General features: G+C 34.0%; 2 protein-coding genes and 1 long non-coding RNA gene across 23 annotated transcripts in view; 1 reads left to right on the forward strand and 2 right to left on the reverse strand.

Annotated features, from left to right (window-relative positions):
• LOC145119668 (uncharacterized) overlaps window positions 1-2,668 on the reverse strand; it is a 5,036-nt gene extending 2,368 nt beyond the window's left edge. For 3 of the 20 annotated variants that reach the window (XR_013713935.1, XR_013713933.1, XR_013713941.1), the window contains exons 1-8: window positions 2,505-2,668; window positions 1,932-2,430; window positions 1,497-1,825; window positions 1,297-1,410; window positions 1,173-1,222; window positions 1,012-1,082; window positions 487-676; window positions 24-275 (exon numbers count right to left, since the gene is read on the reverse strand). This is a non-coding gene — a long non-coding RNA (uncharacterized LOC145119668). The remainder of the gene's footprint in view (window positions 1-23; window positions 276-486; window positions 677-1,011; window positions 1,083-1,172; window positions 1,223-1,296; window positions 1,411-1,496; window positions 1,826-1,931; window positions 2,431-2,504) is intronic. The other 17 variants (XR_013713938.1, XR_013713924.1, XR_013713927.1 and 14 more) reach the window with 15 other exon arrangements.
• Window positions 2,669-3,408: 740 nt separating this feature from the next.
• Window positions 3,409-5,350, forward strand: LOC145120401 (3-isopropylmalate dehydratase small subunit 1-like). Of its 2 annotated transcripts, none has more exons than XM_079056229.1 (2): window positions 3,409-4,325; window positions 5,103-5,350. In XM_079056229.1, the coding sequence occupies exon 1, from the start codon at window positions 3,543-3,545 to the stop codon at window positions 4,314-4,316; it is 774 nt and encodes a 257-aa protein (XP_078912355.1). In that variant the 5' UTR covers window positions 3,409-3,542; the 3' UTR covers window positions 4,317-4,325; window positions 5,103-5,350. The 2 variants fall into 2 exon arrangements, with proteins under 2 accessions (XP_078912355.1, XP_078912354.1); XM_079056228.1 differs by having other exon boundaries at window positions 3,410-4,325; window positions 5,093-5,350.
• Window positions 5,351-9,938: 4,588 nt separating this feature from the next.
• LOC145120253 (putative glycosyltransferase At5g25310) lies at window positions 9,939-12,677 on the reverse strand. Its single transcript, XM_079056069.1, has 5 exons — window positions 12,397-12,677; window positions 11,437-11,976; window positions 11,221-11,357; window positions 10,793-11,141; window positions 9,939-10,693 (listed from the first exon to the last, which is right to left on the reverse strand). Exons 2-5 carry the CDS (start codon window positions 11,782-11,784, stop codon window positions 10,016-10,018), a joined length of 1,512 nt encoding a protein of 503 aa, XP_078912195.1. The 5' UTR covers window positions 11,785-11,976; window positions 12,397-12,677; the 3' UTR covers window positions 9,939-10,015.
• Window positions 12,678-13,931: the final 1,254 nt, after the last annotated feature.

Here is a 13,931-nt window from a genome sequence, read left to right on the forward strand (position 1 = left end):
AGTTAAAGAGATAAGATGCATACCAGTTTGATTCAATCCAGAACAATAACCTGATGATCGCCTATTGCTAATAGTATGGCTGCCGGATTTTGAAGTTGTTTTATTTACCTATACATATATTTTATTACTATCTTGTAGACCCCAGCTTATAAATCACCTGACTTTGATGCCTTTATCGTTGGGGATCCGATTATAATCATCATTTTGGTTTAAAGTAGCACTAATGAGTCACTTCATATCTTGGTTCCAACAATCATGTAGGTTCATAACCAATCCTAACCAAAAAGAAAACCAATTGGATAATTATATTCCTGAATAAAGATAATGATCTGAACCAAAAACATAAAAGTAAAGGCCAAAAAACTCGATTGGAAAAAAGCCAAATTTGTTTCACCAACATTTTATGCTTTCATCAATTCCACATTAACATTTCATTTAAAATTATAATAAATGAAAAGTGAAGTATTATTTTTCAAATAGTTTAACCTTATATGATATGCTCCATTGATGTACAGGAGCAGGACAATTGTAGTTGAAAGAGATGTTGACCTGTCCGCATGACTCCAGCACTCCAACTTCCAGGATCATTTTACAAACCAAGATGAAGACCGAAGCTTCTACATACATCTCCATGTACCATCGTCTAGATCAACATAGTCTTTCATCAAACCACCTGCTGTAATAAAAAAATAGAAATGTTAAGTTTAAGGAGTTACTACACGTGGTTTAGATTGAAACATAGTAATCGGAAAAATGAATCCATGTATTTGTGTTGATATCAGGCAATGCAGTGCAAAAGAATTGTTGAGATCAAATTAATAGATGCTAACAAAGTGGAAAAGACATCAGCTTAATCAAACCATTTATAATTGTTTTTATTCATCCCCTAACCTAATACAACCAAAATTTAAGACAAATTAATAAAAATGCAATGTACCCATCAACCTAACCAGGCATATGAATAAACTGGTAGATAAAGGAAAATTATAAAAATCCAAATATACCCATTACCTTTGGAGCAATAAGTCAAACAGTGGGTGTGCGCAATTCATGCAAAGATAACATGTCGTTGTTTTGTGTTCCTATCAATGGTAGTTTCAGTTTTACCCTTCATAGTTCAAACTAAATAATAACATCATAAGATACAAGAGAGAAGAAAACATGTGACTTACAGTTAGAGACCAATCCTTTAATGGAAGACCAACAACATCTGGCTTCAATCCTGAATGGATGGAAATGGAACATAAAATTAAAATTCACTAAAAATTAATACATAAAATCAAAAAAATATGTTACCGACACCACATTTGTTCCCTGTCTCCCTCGAACTCCTTTCCGCCTTGAACAACTTCACCTACATCTATAGTCCAGACTTAACTTCTTTCATTAGTAAACTATATACCCTGAAAACTGCAAACCACAAAATAAATATGAAAAGAGAAAAATCATTTAGGATTAAAAAATGAGAGGCAGAAATGGACTCTTGTGGAGCATACCAGAGTTAATTTTTACAGGAGATGACATAAATCTTTCATATCTCCATCATCACCGATCTCAAATCAAAAAAGAATATGTTCGTTGACATTGACATTTCAGCAAACACATACCGTGCAATAGTAGTTCCTACACATGGTAAACCAGAATAACATTCATTTGTTCAGACTTCAGAACTCAATTGCAACTTCAATCAACGCTTTGTCATTTGGATCAACGACTTTCTCATTCAAACCAACTCGGAATAAGTGCAACCCGCGATAGCCCTAAACAAAAAAACCTAACCTAAGATTTAATAGGACCGATTTGTTGACTGGAGAGAACCTTCTACCTTCAAACACACACATAGAAAGTTAGAGAATATGGTTTCTAGATAAAGATTTTGTATAATAAGAAAGAAACAAACGAAATAGACTATAAGACCGACAGAGAAGAACCTCGGTGGTGCTCTTTTAGGGTTTCTATACCGATGAGAGCTAGGGAGTTACAGATGTAGCAGCGATGGTGGCTGAGTAGGTGGAGATATCGTGGCCCAGTGCAGCGCGGTTGGGTGGCGGTGCGTGCTGCTGTTTTCAGCTTTTCACGTGAGCAGCGGTAATCCATGGATTTCGTTTGAGAGAGAGAAAATCAATACTTCCCAAAATCTCTTTCGTTTCAGTAGATGGCAAAATCAAAAAAGTCGGCGCTGAAGTAGGAGAGGCGGAGGTCAGTAGCTCTGCTTGAGGCGGCAGCGACAGAGGCGGTGGCTTTCGGAGGGAACCGGTTCAGCGTTGTGTGCAAAGAGGAAGGAGACGTTCGTCGTCGCTTGAGAGGAGGCAAACAAAATGGAGAACATACTGGAAGATACCTGATGAGAGAGGCAGTGAGGGAAGATAAAGAGGCTTTACATTGTTAACATGTCTGATCACTTTCTAGAAAGAAGACACAGATGGAAACCTGTATTAGATGGAAGAAACAGATTGGTATAGGAGACGGTGGTGGAGGTCAGAACGGGAGCAGGGAATACATACCTGGAGCAAGTAGAAAACGGGAAGCGGAAAGCGGTGGAGATGTGGTGGTTGTGTTTAGAAGTGTCGTTCAGAAATGGAGGGATCCAGAAAAAATTTTGTGGGAAACACAGGAACCGAGGCAGAACCGGTGGGGAAGGCGTGGGAATGACACATATCACCGGCCATCCTTATCCTTACACAAATGTTAATAATTTAAGGGACCAAATTGTCAATACCACAAACTTTAATGCCAAAAATTTGAACCACTAAAAATATGAAAAGTTATGGGCTATTTTTGCCAAAAAAAAATCAGGATGTTCACTATTGCAAATGATGGTCATAAATATATATATATATATATATATATATATATATATATATAAAAAAGTTGTCAAAACCAAATTGATTTGCGATTTGACTCGCTTTTTAATGCAAAAGAAAAAAAAATTGTTTATTTAAGAGTAAATTACACGAATGGTCCCTATGGTTTGGGATAATTTACGCGTTTGATCCCTAACTTATTTTTTTAACTCGGAAGGTCCTTACTGTTTGTTTTTGTTACGCGTTTGGTCCCTACTATTTATTTTTGTTACTCGTTTGGTCCATGTCTTACCTAAAAAGACTATTCTTTAAATAGAAAAAATGATAGGGTAGGTAAAGTAAGGTGATGAGAGTGGGGTTTGGGTGTGTGTTTATTTAAATAAGTTAAAAAATTAAGGGAAAAATAGTCTTTTTAGGTAAGACAGGGACCAAACGCGTAACAAAAACAAACAGTAGGAACCTTCCGAATTAAAAAAATAAATTATGGACCAAACCCGCAAATTATCCCAAACCATAGGGACCATTCATGTAATTACTCTTTTTTTAAAAATGTAGAAACAAAAATAGTCTTTCCTCTATAAAGGCCCAAAATAATGAAGCCCGGCCCATTACATTTTGTCAACCACTGACCAAGCACTCAAGCTGGCAGGCGGCGCTGTAATCCATTTCTAAGCTTGTAAATTCGGTCGTCTGTTCTACCGGCGTCTTCTTCCTCCACCTACCACCACACAAGCAACAATGGCGGCCGCAGCGTCTCTTGCTAACCCCACCACGTTTGCCTCTTCCTTACCCCGTGGTCATCACCACCAAGCGTCTGCTTCTGTCTCCACCTTCAGTTTTTCGAATTCCAGAAAACAACGCTCATTCAAATCCCTAATTTCCCAATCTATCCTGGCTTCTAACTCACCGGTAGCATGCCATACATCCATCGTCTCTGCGGCAACATCCGATTCATCTTCATCCGGTTCCGCCACCTCATTCCACGGCCTGTGCTATGTCGTCGGAGACAACATCGACACCGACCAAATCATCCCCGCTGAGTACCTAACCCTGGTCCCATCAAAACCTGATGAATACAAGAAGCTAGGATCCTACGCTCTCATCGGACTCCCGGCGTCGTACGAGACTCGATTCGTTGAGCCTGGGGAGTACCAGTCGAAATATTCGATCATCATCGGTGGAGATAACTTCGGTTGCGGCTCCTCACGAGAACACGCTCCGGTGGCTCTGGGGGCAGCTGGAGTAGCGGCGGTGGTGGCGGAATCATACGCGAGGATATTTTTTAGGAATTCGGTTGCAACAGGAGAGGTTTACCCATTGGAATCAGAGGGTAGGATTTGTGAAGAGTGCAAAACTGGAGATACGGTGACGATTGAGCTTGCACAAAGCCTTCTGATTAATCATACAACAGGGAAAGAGTATAAATTGAAGCCGATTGGTGATGCTGGACCTGTGATCGAAGCTGGTGGAATCTTTGCATATGCTCGAAAAGCTGGGATGATTCCCGCTTAGAAACTTGAGGTATTGATCACATTCATCAGTAACTGAATCTCAATGTCTTAAACTGCAAATTGGTATGTGCTAACCCTCAATTTGGGCATGAATTTTGTTGTTTGGTGGTTTATAAACTAGAAAAAAAAAACAATAGCTCTTGATCAAATTAGGATATATGTGAATGCTCAATGTCAAGTCGTTATTGAAACTTAGAATCAAAATCACACTACAAGATAATCAGTTCTTTTAAGCTATTGTTAGGCAATTTATTTTTATCTAGGGTTTCCTGGAACTACTTAGTTATGCAACTCGCATCACTCTTGATCATAATTATAATGCAGAATCAGAACATAATCATAATGGGTTTATCTGCTCATCAAAACATTAAAAAAGTTAATTAAACTGAATAAACATTGATCCTAAAATGTTAGTATCTGTATAACTTTCTCAATTGGTGAATTGTCTTCATGTTCTTTGATGTTTGTTAAATATCTTCCTTAGGTGGTTTTTGCTGAAAAATATGATTTTTAAAAACTGAAGTCACAACACACTTTCATCATCTTTTCGATTCTTCCACATTACTAATTTTTGTAGTGATTAAATCATTAAAAACTATCTTGTGATATTAGGGAAAATTATAGAAAAGCACAATGTATTTTCACTGTTTTGTCGATTTAGCCATTTAACTATTTTGTTATCTGATATACTAGTAGTATTCTACTTTTGCTTTTGCATGTATGTTAGTTGTTTTCTGGGCATTTTAGTCATTTCACCCATCTAACAACACCAAACAGTTCTTTGCAGGTGACTGTATCTGTCCATCTCGAAGCTCAGTTATGTTTTTATTTTGGGTTCTTGTCAAACTTTTAGTAACATTAATGCCTTTATATATATTTATATTAAACATCGATACTGATTCAGGTCTTGTGACTTTGTGATAAATGTTCTCACTTCACTTTTCTTGCATGCATTTTTCATTTATTCCTCTTTTGCGACTTGTATAATTGACCCAGATTATGAAAACAAATAAGATCGTTTGCTTGATATTTGCACATTGTTTTGTGATTTAAAGTAATAGTTTTTTTTTCTTTATTTATCGTTTGATCTTGTTGAAGATTCTCTTCACTTATCAGATGAACATCAATCAAGTCTCGTTTTAATGTTTTCAATTACTTGATTATGATGACATTCTGCAAGTTAGGCTGGATTTGAAAAAAAAAAAAACATTACACTTATAAACATTAAACACAAGTAAAACATAATAGTAGTAAATTTTAAAACTGATACATTTATAGGCCATGTACAATTGATTATCACGATTTGGAGTCTATCATGACCTCACATCTCTACTCTTAGCAAGTCAACATGATATGAAATGATCCTATGTTATAGTTACAATAACAATACATATAGCATGGCAAAACAACATAGTATGAAACAAATAACCTCACTTCATATATCAACATAGTATATCCACTAGACATCACAACACTTCATATCACAACAATGTATATGAACTAGACTACAAAACGCCACACAGGCACACACCATAATATAGTAAAAGTAGCATAAATTAGCACAACATATCACAAGTAGTAGTACATGTGATATAGTAAGCAAACAGACTATGTAACAAAATTTAGTAAAAAAATTACTTTTAGTAGAAAAACCATGTACTCACCTTAAAATCTCCTCTTGTACTTTACAAAGGCCTAATGTCAACTATATAAACATAAGACACTATATAATTAGAAACACATAAAGCATCGTGATTTAGATGGTAAATTTTTATTTTCATTGTTGTGACAAATCGTTTTTTCTTTATCTTCTAAAATCATATTATGCAATATGATGCATGCATATATCATGCTATGTATTCTTGTACGCTCGTATGACCGTGTCAGGACATTGAGGACATGTCAACGTCTCTTTAGAATACCAAAAGCTTGTTTGATATCATCCCTAGCTGATTCTTGGATTGTCTTAAACATTAATTGTTTTTTATTGTTTGGACATAAGAATGATTTCGCAAATATAGCTAACTTTGGATATATCTCATCAATAAGATAGTACCCATGTTTGTATGATGTTTCATTCACTTGAAATGACACATCATACGATTTTCTAAGGTAGGTGTCATTGAATAACGACGATTAGTTTAGAACATTGATTTCGTTGTGGGCACCCGATGAACCAAAAAATGTATGTAATATCTAAAGATCATTTAACGCCACTGCTTCTAAAATTACCGTCGGTTGTTTCTAATCACCTCACATGAATTGACCCCGCCACGTATTTTAGGTCACATTGCCCACCCCAATGCATACAATCCACAGACTACCAAGTATTTTAGGGAACCCATGTTTTTTTTTTCATGTGTCGTATACAATTGGTTAACGTTGTTAATTGTACGTTTATGCAAATAACGGTTGTGGTAGAGGATATTCACAACTTTAGCAAACTTGTAATGACATTCCTGTGCCGTTCGTTCTAACATCCTCAAATACTCATCTCATGAGTCCACTCCCATTTTGAATGATAATTGACGAATTGTCGATGTATATTTTTGAAATTGAGAGAAACCTTGTCTGCCTCTCGCATCCCATTTCAGTGGAAAATATAGAAAACGATTCTTCATATCATCAACTATGCGTATGAATAATTAATCTTTCCTCATCCTGAACCGACGTCTAAATTTTTTAGCATAGATAACATCATCAACAAAGCAGTCGTGTAGAACATGACTGTGTCGAGCTACACAATTTCTCTGTAAATGACTTTTTTCTAGTTTGTGAACGCGAACTTTTGGCTTTGTTTTCTTGTAGATAAGCGAGTGTTGTTTGTATAACATTCCAAATAAACTTTGATTGCCACAAAGCCAACGTATCCGACGAAGTAGAAGATGATGATGACATTTTGAATTTGATATATAGAGAATATAGATGTTTTGTGTGGTTTAAAATAGAAGAAATGTTGTTTATTTATAGTGGAGAAAAAGAAAAATAAATTCAAATTTTAAAGGATTCTAACGGTAAAAAAAAAAAGGAAGAATGCGCCGCGTGGGGAGGGGGGTGGCTGTATAGGGCCCAATTTTTTTTATATCATATATTTTTTTTTATTTAAAAATAAAAAACTGATAATAACAATAAGGATCCCTTTTTCTGACTCGTCATTGGCCATATTTAATTCCTCAGGATCGACCGTTTAAAAGCAAATCAAATAAAATAGCAATTGATTAAAACACAATCAAATGAAATCAAGTTCAAAACAGGAAAATACGACATAAAAAGTCAAAACTATTGTTTAACTACATCCCAAATTCATTCATATATTGTTTATTGTTGGAAATGTTTTAACAAAGTAAATTGTTATTCTCATGGGTCTCACAAAGTATATTGTTGTTCAGTTACCACCTATATTATATAAGACCAAAATAAGAATGAAACAAAAGTTCATAAGAAAATAATTGATTTATAATGTTGTCTATATCATAAAAGATGAGTTATAACTTACTTAATTGTCTTCATATCGTTTGAGTCGGTCATATAATTTTCAGAAGCATCGACTCCCTTATTGGCACAAATAGTCTAAATATAAAAGTAAAAAAATAACAATCATAAGAAAATTACATAAGTTAAACCATATGTTATAAATTACTAGGGCTGTTCACTATTCGGATAAAATCGAATTGTCCAATTGGACAATTTGGATTGGACTATTTGGTTCGGACAATTGGATTTTTGGATTGGTTTTTAGCAAAACCGAGTTATTATTTTGGATTTCGGATTGGTTTTGGTTTATAAAATAAAAACCAAATAGTCCAAAAAACCGAATAACTATTTATCATTTGTTTATTTATAAAAATTGTTTTTTTAATATACTTCTTTTAATTATTTTTTAAGTGTAAAAAAATTTTTTAAATAGATTTGAATGTATTACCCAATAAAAAACCTAAATATGTACTTCTCAAATGTTTTTATCTATAGAATATTAAATGATAACACATTTTTCTTAACGGTTGTTCATAAATTTTAATTCACAACTAAAAAATTTATTTTTGTTTAAAGTTATCTGACATTCAAGTTTTATAAGTTTTAAATGTTACGCCTCTTGAAACCGAATCGTAAAAACCGATCCAACCGAATTATAATTTGGTTGGGCCGGATCGGATTTGAATTTAGTTTAGATTGTTCGGATCTATGTTTTGAAAACTGAAATCCATTTGGATTCACTTGATTGGATTGGATTGTTCGGATCCATCCAAACGAACACCCCTATAAATTACATCATATATTCCATATAAATTACCTCAATTAAGCGTTAAGCGGGCGATGAGTGGCGAATGGCAATTGAAAGAGAAAACACATGAAGAAACAAATTCGAAAACAAAAACCGAAGAAGAAGAAGAAGAAGAAGAGGCACTCTAAATTTCTTATGTGAAACTAGAAAACCCCCAAATTTCTTATTTCACTTTTCCTGCCAAACACTGAACTGAACTGTAAGTTGTAAATTCGTAATGATAAATTCATATTTGATTTGATTTGGTGAGAAAGTAAGACATGCAACTTATCATTTATACTTATACATATCATAGAGCACCGTTGCAAATATGAAATGGAATCTGAATAGTTTGATGTTGAGGACGGTGATTGACAGAGCATAAGACTGTTATGTTGCCTTAGGCCGTCACCCAGATTCTAGTTTAACCTAACATCTTGTTCCCAAATCCTGATAAAAGACGGAAGTGAAAGGAATTGAGGATAAATCTAAGGACACAAAAGTAAAATCTTGTTCCCCATATTTTTTTTACGGGTTATCAAAGAGAAAAAAAAAAAAAAAAGGAAGATCCGGAGATATCTTCCTCCTCCCTAAACTTCCTCCCAACTGGAGAGCGAGATTTTATTTTCGTTTCCTTCGATTTCTCCTCAATTTCTTTCACTCCCAACTTTTATAGGACACAAGATCAAGGTAAAGTTCGTTCTAATTTTAGAGAGAAAGGAAGTCAGGAGTGAAAGGAATTAAAACGACATTTAAATTATAACAAGGACAAATGTACAATTATTTTTGCAAAATTCTGGTTTTAACACGTCAAAAAGTGATGTTAGGGTAAAACCATAATTTTTTAAAAAGATAAGTGTTTTTATGTTGTTAACCCTTATTTAAGTAAACAAAAATACATTCTATGAAATAGAAAACTAAGCTTTAAAATATATACAATACTAGGTGTGACATCCATGTATTACATGGGTTTATTTAAAAAAAATTAAATATGAAATTTTAATAATTTGAAAAGTTTGAATTTATAAGAAAAATTAGAAAAAATTTGAATAATTAAAATTAATGAGGTTTTAATGTATTAAATACATTACATATATAAACTCTTTCTAATAAATACCTAACATATATATTACCTTACATATTAAATGAGGAATTTTAATTTAATAAAATGAAAAATACAATAAAATGACAAGTGAAAAATAAAAAATTCAAAAATTCTAGAAAATGACATATGTCCAAATGAAGTCCAAATGAAGGAGAAGAAGACATGTGGCAAAAAGTTCTTTGTTTATTAGGGAGGATTATAAACAAGTTTCTCTCATTGTAATTTATACCACAAAAAAAAAAAAAAAAAAAAAAGTGTTCTCTTAGCAAAAACCAATCTATTCAACAAATACATTCATACATACATTTCCACATTCATACACGTGTCATGACTCTTATACTTGAATTTGATTTAGCCTACTAAGCCATATCGAATGTAGTATCATATGAAACATATCATATTTCACAGGCGTCCGATTCCAATAAAAATGTCTTTGCAACATTTTCACATTATGTTGCATAATCCGATACCTCTTGAAAGAAATCCCTAACAAAATCTCCTTCAATTTAGGAATATCACTCTCACCCACAATCACAGAAAAAGCCCTCCAATTCAACACCTCATTCAACGGAGGAACAAAATTGTCAGCAATAATCACAGGAACACACTCATTATAAATAGCCTCCACAATCCTCGGACTATTAACCTCAAATCCCATTGGACAAATACAATATTTGCTAGATTTCATGTGAAGGGAATACGACATCGTTTGGGATTGTTTATAGGACATAGGCCCAGATATTATCATTTTATCATCTTTATTAGCCCAATGTTTTAGGAGGATCGGGCGGACCCTACCGTGTAGCCCTCCGGCAAAGAAAGCCAGGATTGGGCGGCGGGAGATGCTTTTACCGCCCATGTTTCTTAGCGGTCTTCTCGGGTTTCCGATGGTGGTTTCCGGTAAGGAAACGTCTTTTCCGGCGACAAATACGCCTTCCGATGTGTCGGCATTACATAAAACTTTTATCGTGTTTTTTGTTAGTTCCTCATGCTCTTTTAACGTGTATGGACCCTAAAAAAATATAATACCAAAATATCAGGATCTCATCAGAACTCTACAGTTAAACGTGCCCAGACGAGTGCAGTATACAGTATACAGATAACAATTTACCCAATCATGGCAAGCGACTAGGAAGTGGTCCGAACCATGGGTTCGATTCCAAAACGGATACTTTGAAGAAAGTTTGTTGATATAATCGCGTAGAAAGAGTGATAGTGGTTTGATATTATGTGAGTTGGGAACATAGATAGCATGTTGAAGCTGACGTGCACTATATGGTAGGTAGAATAGGTGGGCCTTTTGTGGGTCCCGCGTAACAAATTGTTTGCTTGACTCCATGAATTTCATAAACCATCCTTCTGAAGAATAAATTCCTCTGAGATAAGGATTATGGAAAATAGGTTTTTTTCCTTCTTGATATACATATACTTTAAGGATAACCTCCATCAACTCATAGCTCCTGTTTGAAGCAATTAGTAGATTAATCATTAATCCATGTTCATGAATATTTCACAAGGTATAGAGATTATCAAGTCTACCTTTTGAAAACAGATACATTTCTGAATAAAGGGGCGTATAGATTTGGATCATGGTGATTGATATCATATGAGACAGTGTCAATCTCCTTTTTGGCATATATGAGTGCTTCATATGGTGATAATGTCTTTATATCTCTCTGCAGATTTCAGTTTATTTTATTATTTTTATTGATGACAAAAAATCTTCAATGTTCGTTAAAAGTTTGGGAATCTTACCAGATAACGCTTCTGTCTTCTTTCAGGATCAGAGGAGAAAATTGGTGTTGTTGAAATATTTGGCTTAATGACATCTATTTGGATCTTTTTTGGGGTAACTTTGACTTTCTCTTGCACAACTGCATTTGACGACTTAATAGCTTCAGATTGGTTATCTCTGATTAAAGGGGTGATTTCAAAGTGATTTGTGTCTGGAAGAGATGAATTCATTGTTGTAAGTTGATAAGGAAGCGTTTTTATTTGAAGAAAAGCAAAAGTTACTATTGTGATAATGGCTCCAATAAAGAGTAGCTTCCTCCGACCTATTCTGAACATTAAAAAGATGATAAAGTGCATTATCTTATTCATCTCCCCCAATTTAAGCACTTTAAATTCAAATCTCAATATGCAGTGGCCTCAAGTATAGAATCTTCTTCATAAACCTAGACTTCCTCGAGGAACTCAAGAACAAAAACTTTTGGAATCCTGATCCATTTAACATCTCATTAGGATCAACCCATGGTTTAAGCATATTCCGGCGTTTGAGATGTTTACAATAAGCTGAAAAAAACACATAATCATCTGTCATGTTTTGGTAATATTACAAAAAAAAAAGGGTCATAACAAATTGTTTAAATGATCCTGTGCAGAAATTTGTCTTTCGACCTCTTTTGCAATGAATTTCACTCAATTGAAGCCTAAAACAACAGAAGCATAAGGAGTGGATTATATATGTATAAATGCTTTGTATTGATCTATATGTACTGTGACCTAACTTTTTCTGAAATCCTCTTCTACTACTCTGAATCAGATTATCATGTAAGCTTTATGAGAATTAATTTCAGTAGCAAGTCAATAGAACAATATTTACAAAAACACATAAAAGCATGAACTTATGAACTTATGAACTAATCCGATTATCAGATAGAAGAAACACATGCGTGCGATAAAAAAAAAGGTCGAGGTAATGAAAATTGAAACCTCGATTGAAGTGGTGAAGAGAGTTGACTAGTCTTCGGGAAGTCGTCGGGAGATGCGTGAAAGGGTTAGGATATATCGGGGACTGAAATCGATCAGAAGGAAGGTGAATTCCGGTGAAACTCCGTTCTTGGAGGGAGAGAGGAATAGGAATGAATGAGGAAGAACACGCGGGGTGGTGGGGCACCGAAGGAGTAATGATGGTTGCTTTTTGTTGGCTTGTTTGATACTCCATTGTTGACAGAAATCCAAATCCTCTCAGAACCCCAGGTCCCAACTCACAGATTCCGGCTTTCAAATAAAAAAATAAAGTCAGTATTTTTTATTTTATTTTATTAATTTAGAGAAAACTGTGGTTTTCATTTTTTTACAAAAAATTTCAAACATGCAAAAATTGTTATTTGTTAAGGATCTGATTTTTTTTTAATCTGACGTTGATTTAACTTTCTTAAGTCGGGTAAAATTGGGTAAAATCGGGTAAAATGCAAGCTGATATTTTTTTTTATTAATTTGTAGACAAAACTGTAAAAATTGTCCATATGGTTTTTCTTTTTTGTCTAAACTTCAATTTTTTTGGATTTGTGATCGTTTTGAGTTAGTTTTGTTGCGTATTTGGTCCTTTAATGACTGTAACGCTCTTTATATATTTATTTTCTATTTTCTTTTATTTTTTAAAGTTTTTGTTATTGTTTAATATAAAAAGGGTCTCTCTCACACACACATCAAAGAACATGCCTAGTATCAAATTATGAGACATTATTCCCGTTGATGCTTGTCTTCCCGAAAAAGATCATTTACAAATTGATTAATCTACGTTTACTATGAATATCTTCTTCTAAACAAAAACCCTTACGATGAGGTTTTCTCTGGTTCAACTTTGCAATCAAGGTGAAATCGAAGTTGTTATTATCATAGTCGAAATAGCAGTTGTGTAACGCCCGCGAATTTGGGTTATACATTTCAATGATTATAAATTATAAATATTCGTTTTATCGAATAATTAAATCCTCGAATAGGATGTTCATAAATAATTAAAAAATTCTTCATACGCGATGCGAGTTATATAAATAAGAGTAAATTACTAAAATCGTCCCTATGTTTTGGTCAAAATTGCAAGTTTCGTCTCTAACTTTTTTTTTTGCACTCGGATCGTCCCTGTGGTTTGATTTTGTTGCATTTTTCGTCTCTTATATACATAAAGTTAGGGACCAAACGTGTAATTTTGACCAAACCATAGGGACAAAAAAACGCAACAAAATCAAACCATCGGGACAATCCGAGTGCAAAAAAAAAGTTAGGGACCAAATGTGCAATTTTGACCAAACCATGGGGACGATTTCAGTAATTTACTCTATAAATAATAGTTATATAGTGCATAGATATTTTATGAATAGATATTGTAGGCTTATAATATTTGTATAAAACATTATTATAGAATTTAAAGAATTACATCAAATAAACGTCTAAAAATAAAAGATGATTGTTGCAGAAAACGCAATGATGATTCTCGATATAAAGACCGCCCAAATCACACTTCG

This window comes from Lactuca virosa, chromosome 6 (assembly GCF_052849685.1).
Source record: "Lactuca virosa cultivar CGN04683 chromosome 6, Lactuca_virosa_CGN04683_v6, whole genome shotgun sequence".
NCBI classification, from domain to species: Eukaryota; Viridiplantae; Streptophyta; class Magnoliopsida; order Asterales; family Asteraceae; genus Lactuca; species Lactuca virosa.

What these genes read in the sequence shown, in the direction of transcription:
- LOC145120401 (XM_079056229.1), top strand. Translation starts at nt 3,543, where the DNA reads ATGGCGGCCGCAGCGTCTCTTGCTAACCCCACCACGTTTGCCTCTTCC.
- LOC145120253 (XM_079056069.1), bottom strand. Translation starts at nt 11,784, where the DNA reads ATGAATAAGATAATGCACTTTATCATCTTTTTAATGTTCAGAATAGGT. An exon ending in GAAGACAGAAGCGTTATCTG is followed by an intron (nt 11,358 to 11,436) that starts GTAAGATTCCCA and finishes TGAAATCTGCAG; the next exon opens with AGAGATATAAAGACATTATC. An exon ending in AATGTATCTGTTTTCAAAAG is followed by an intron (nt 11,142 to 11,220) that starts GTAGACTTGATA and finishes TGCTTCAAACAG; the next exon opens with GAGCTATGAGTTGATGGAGG.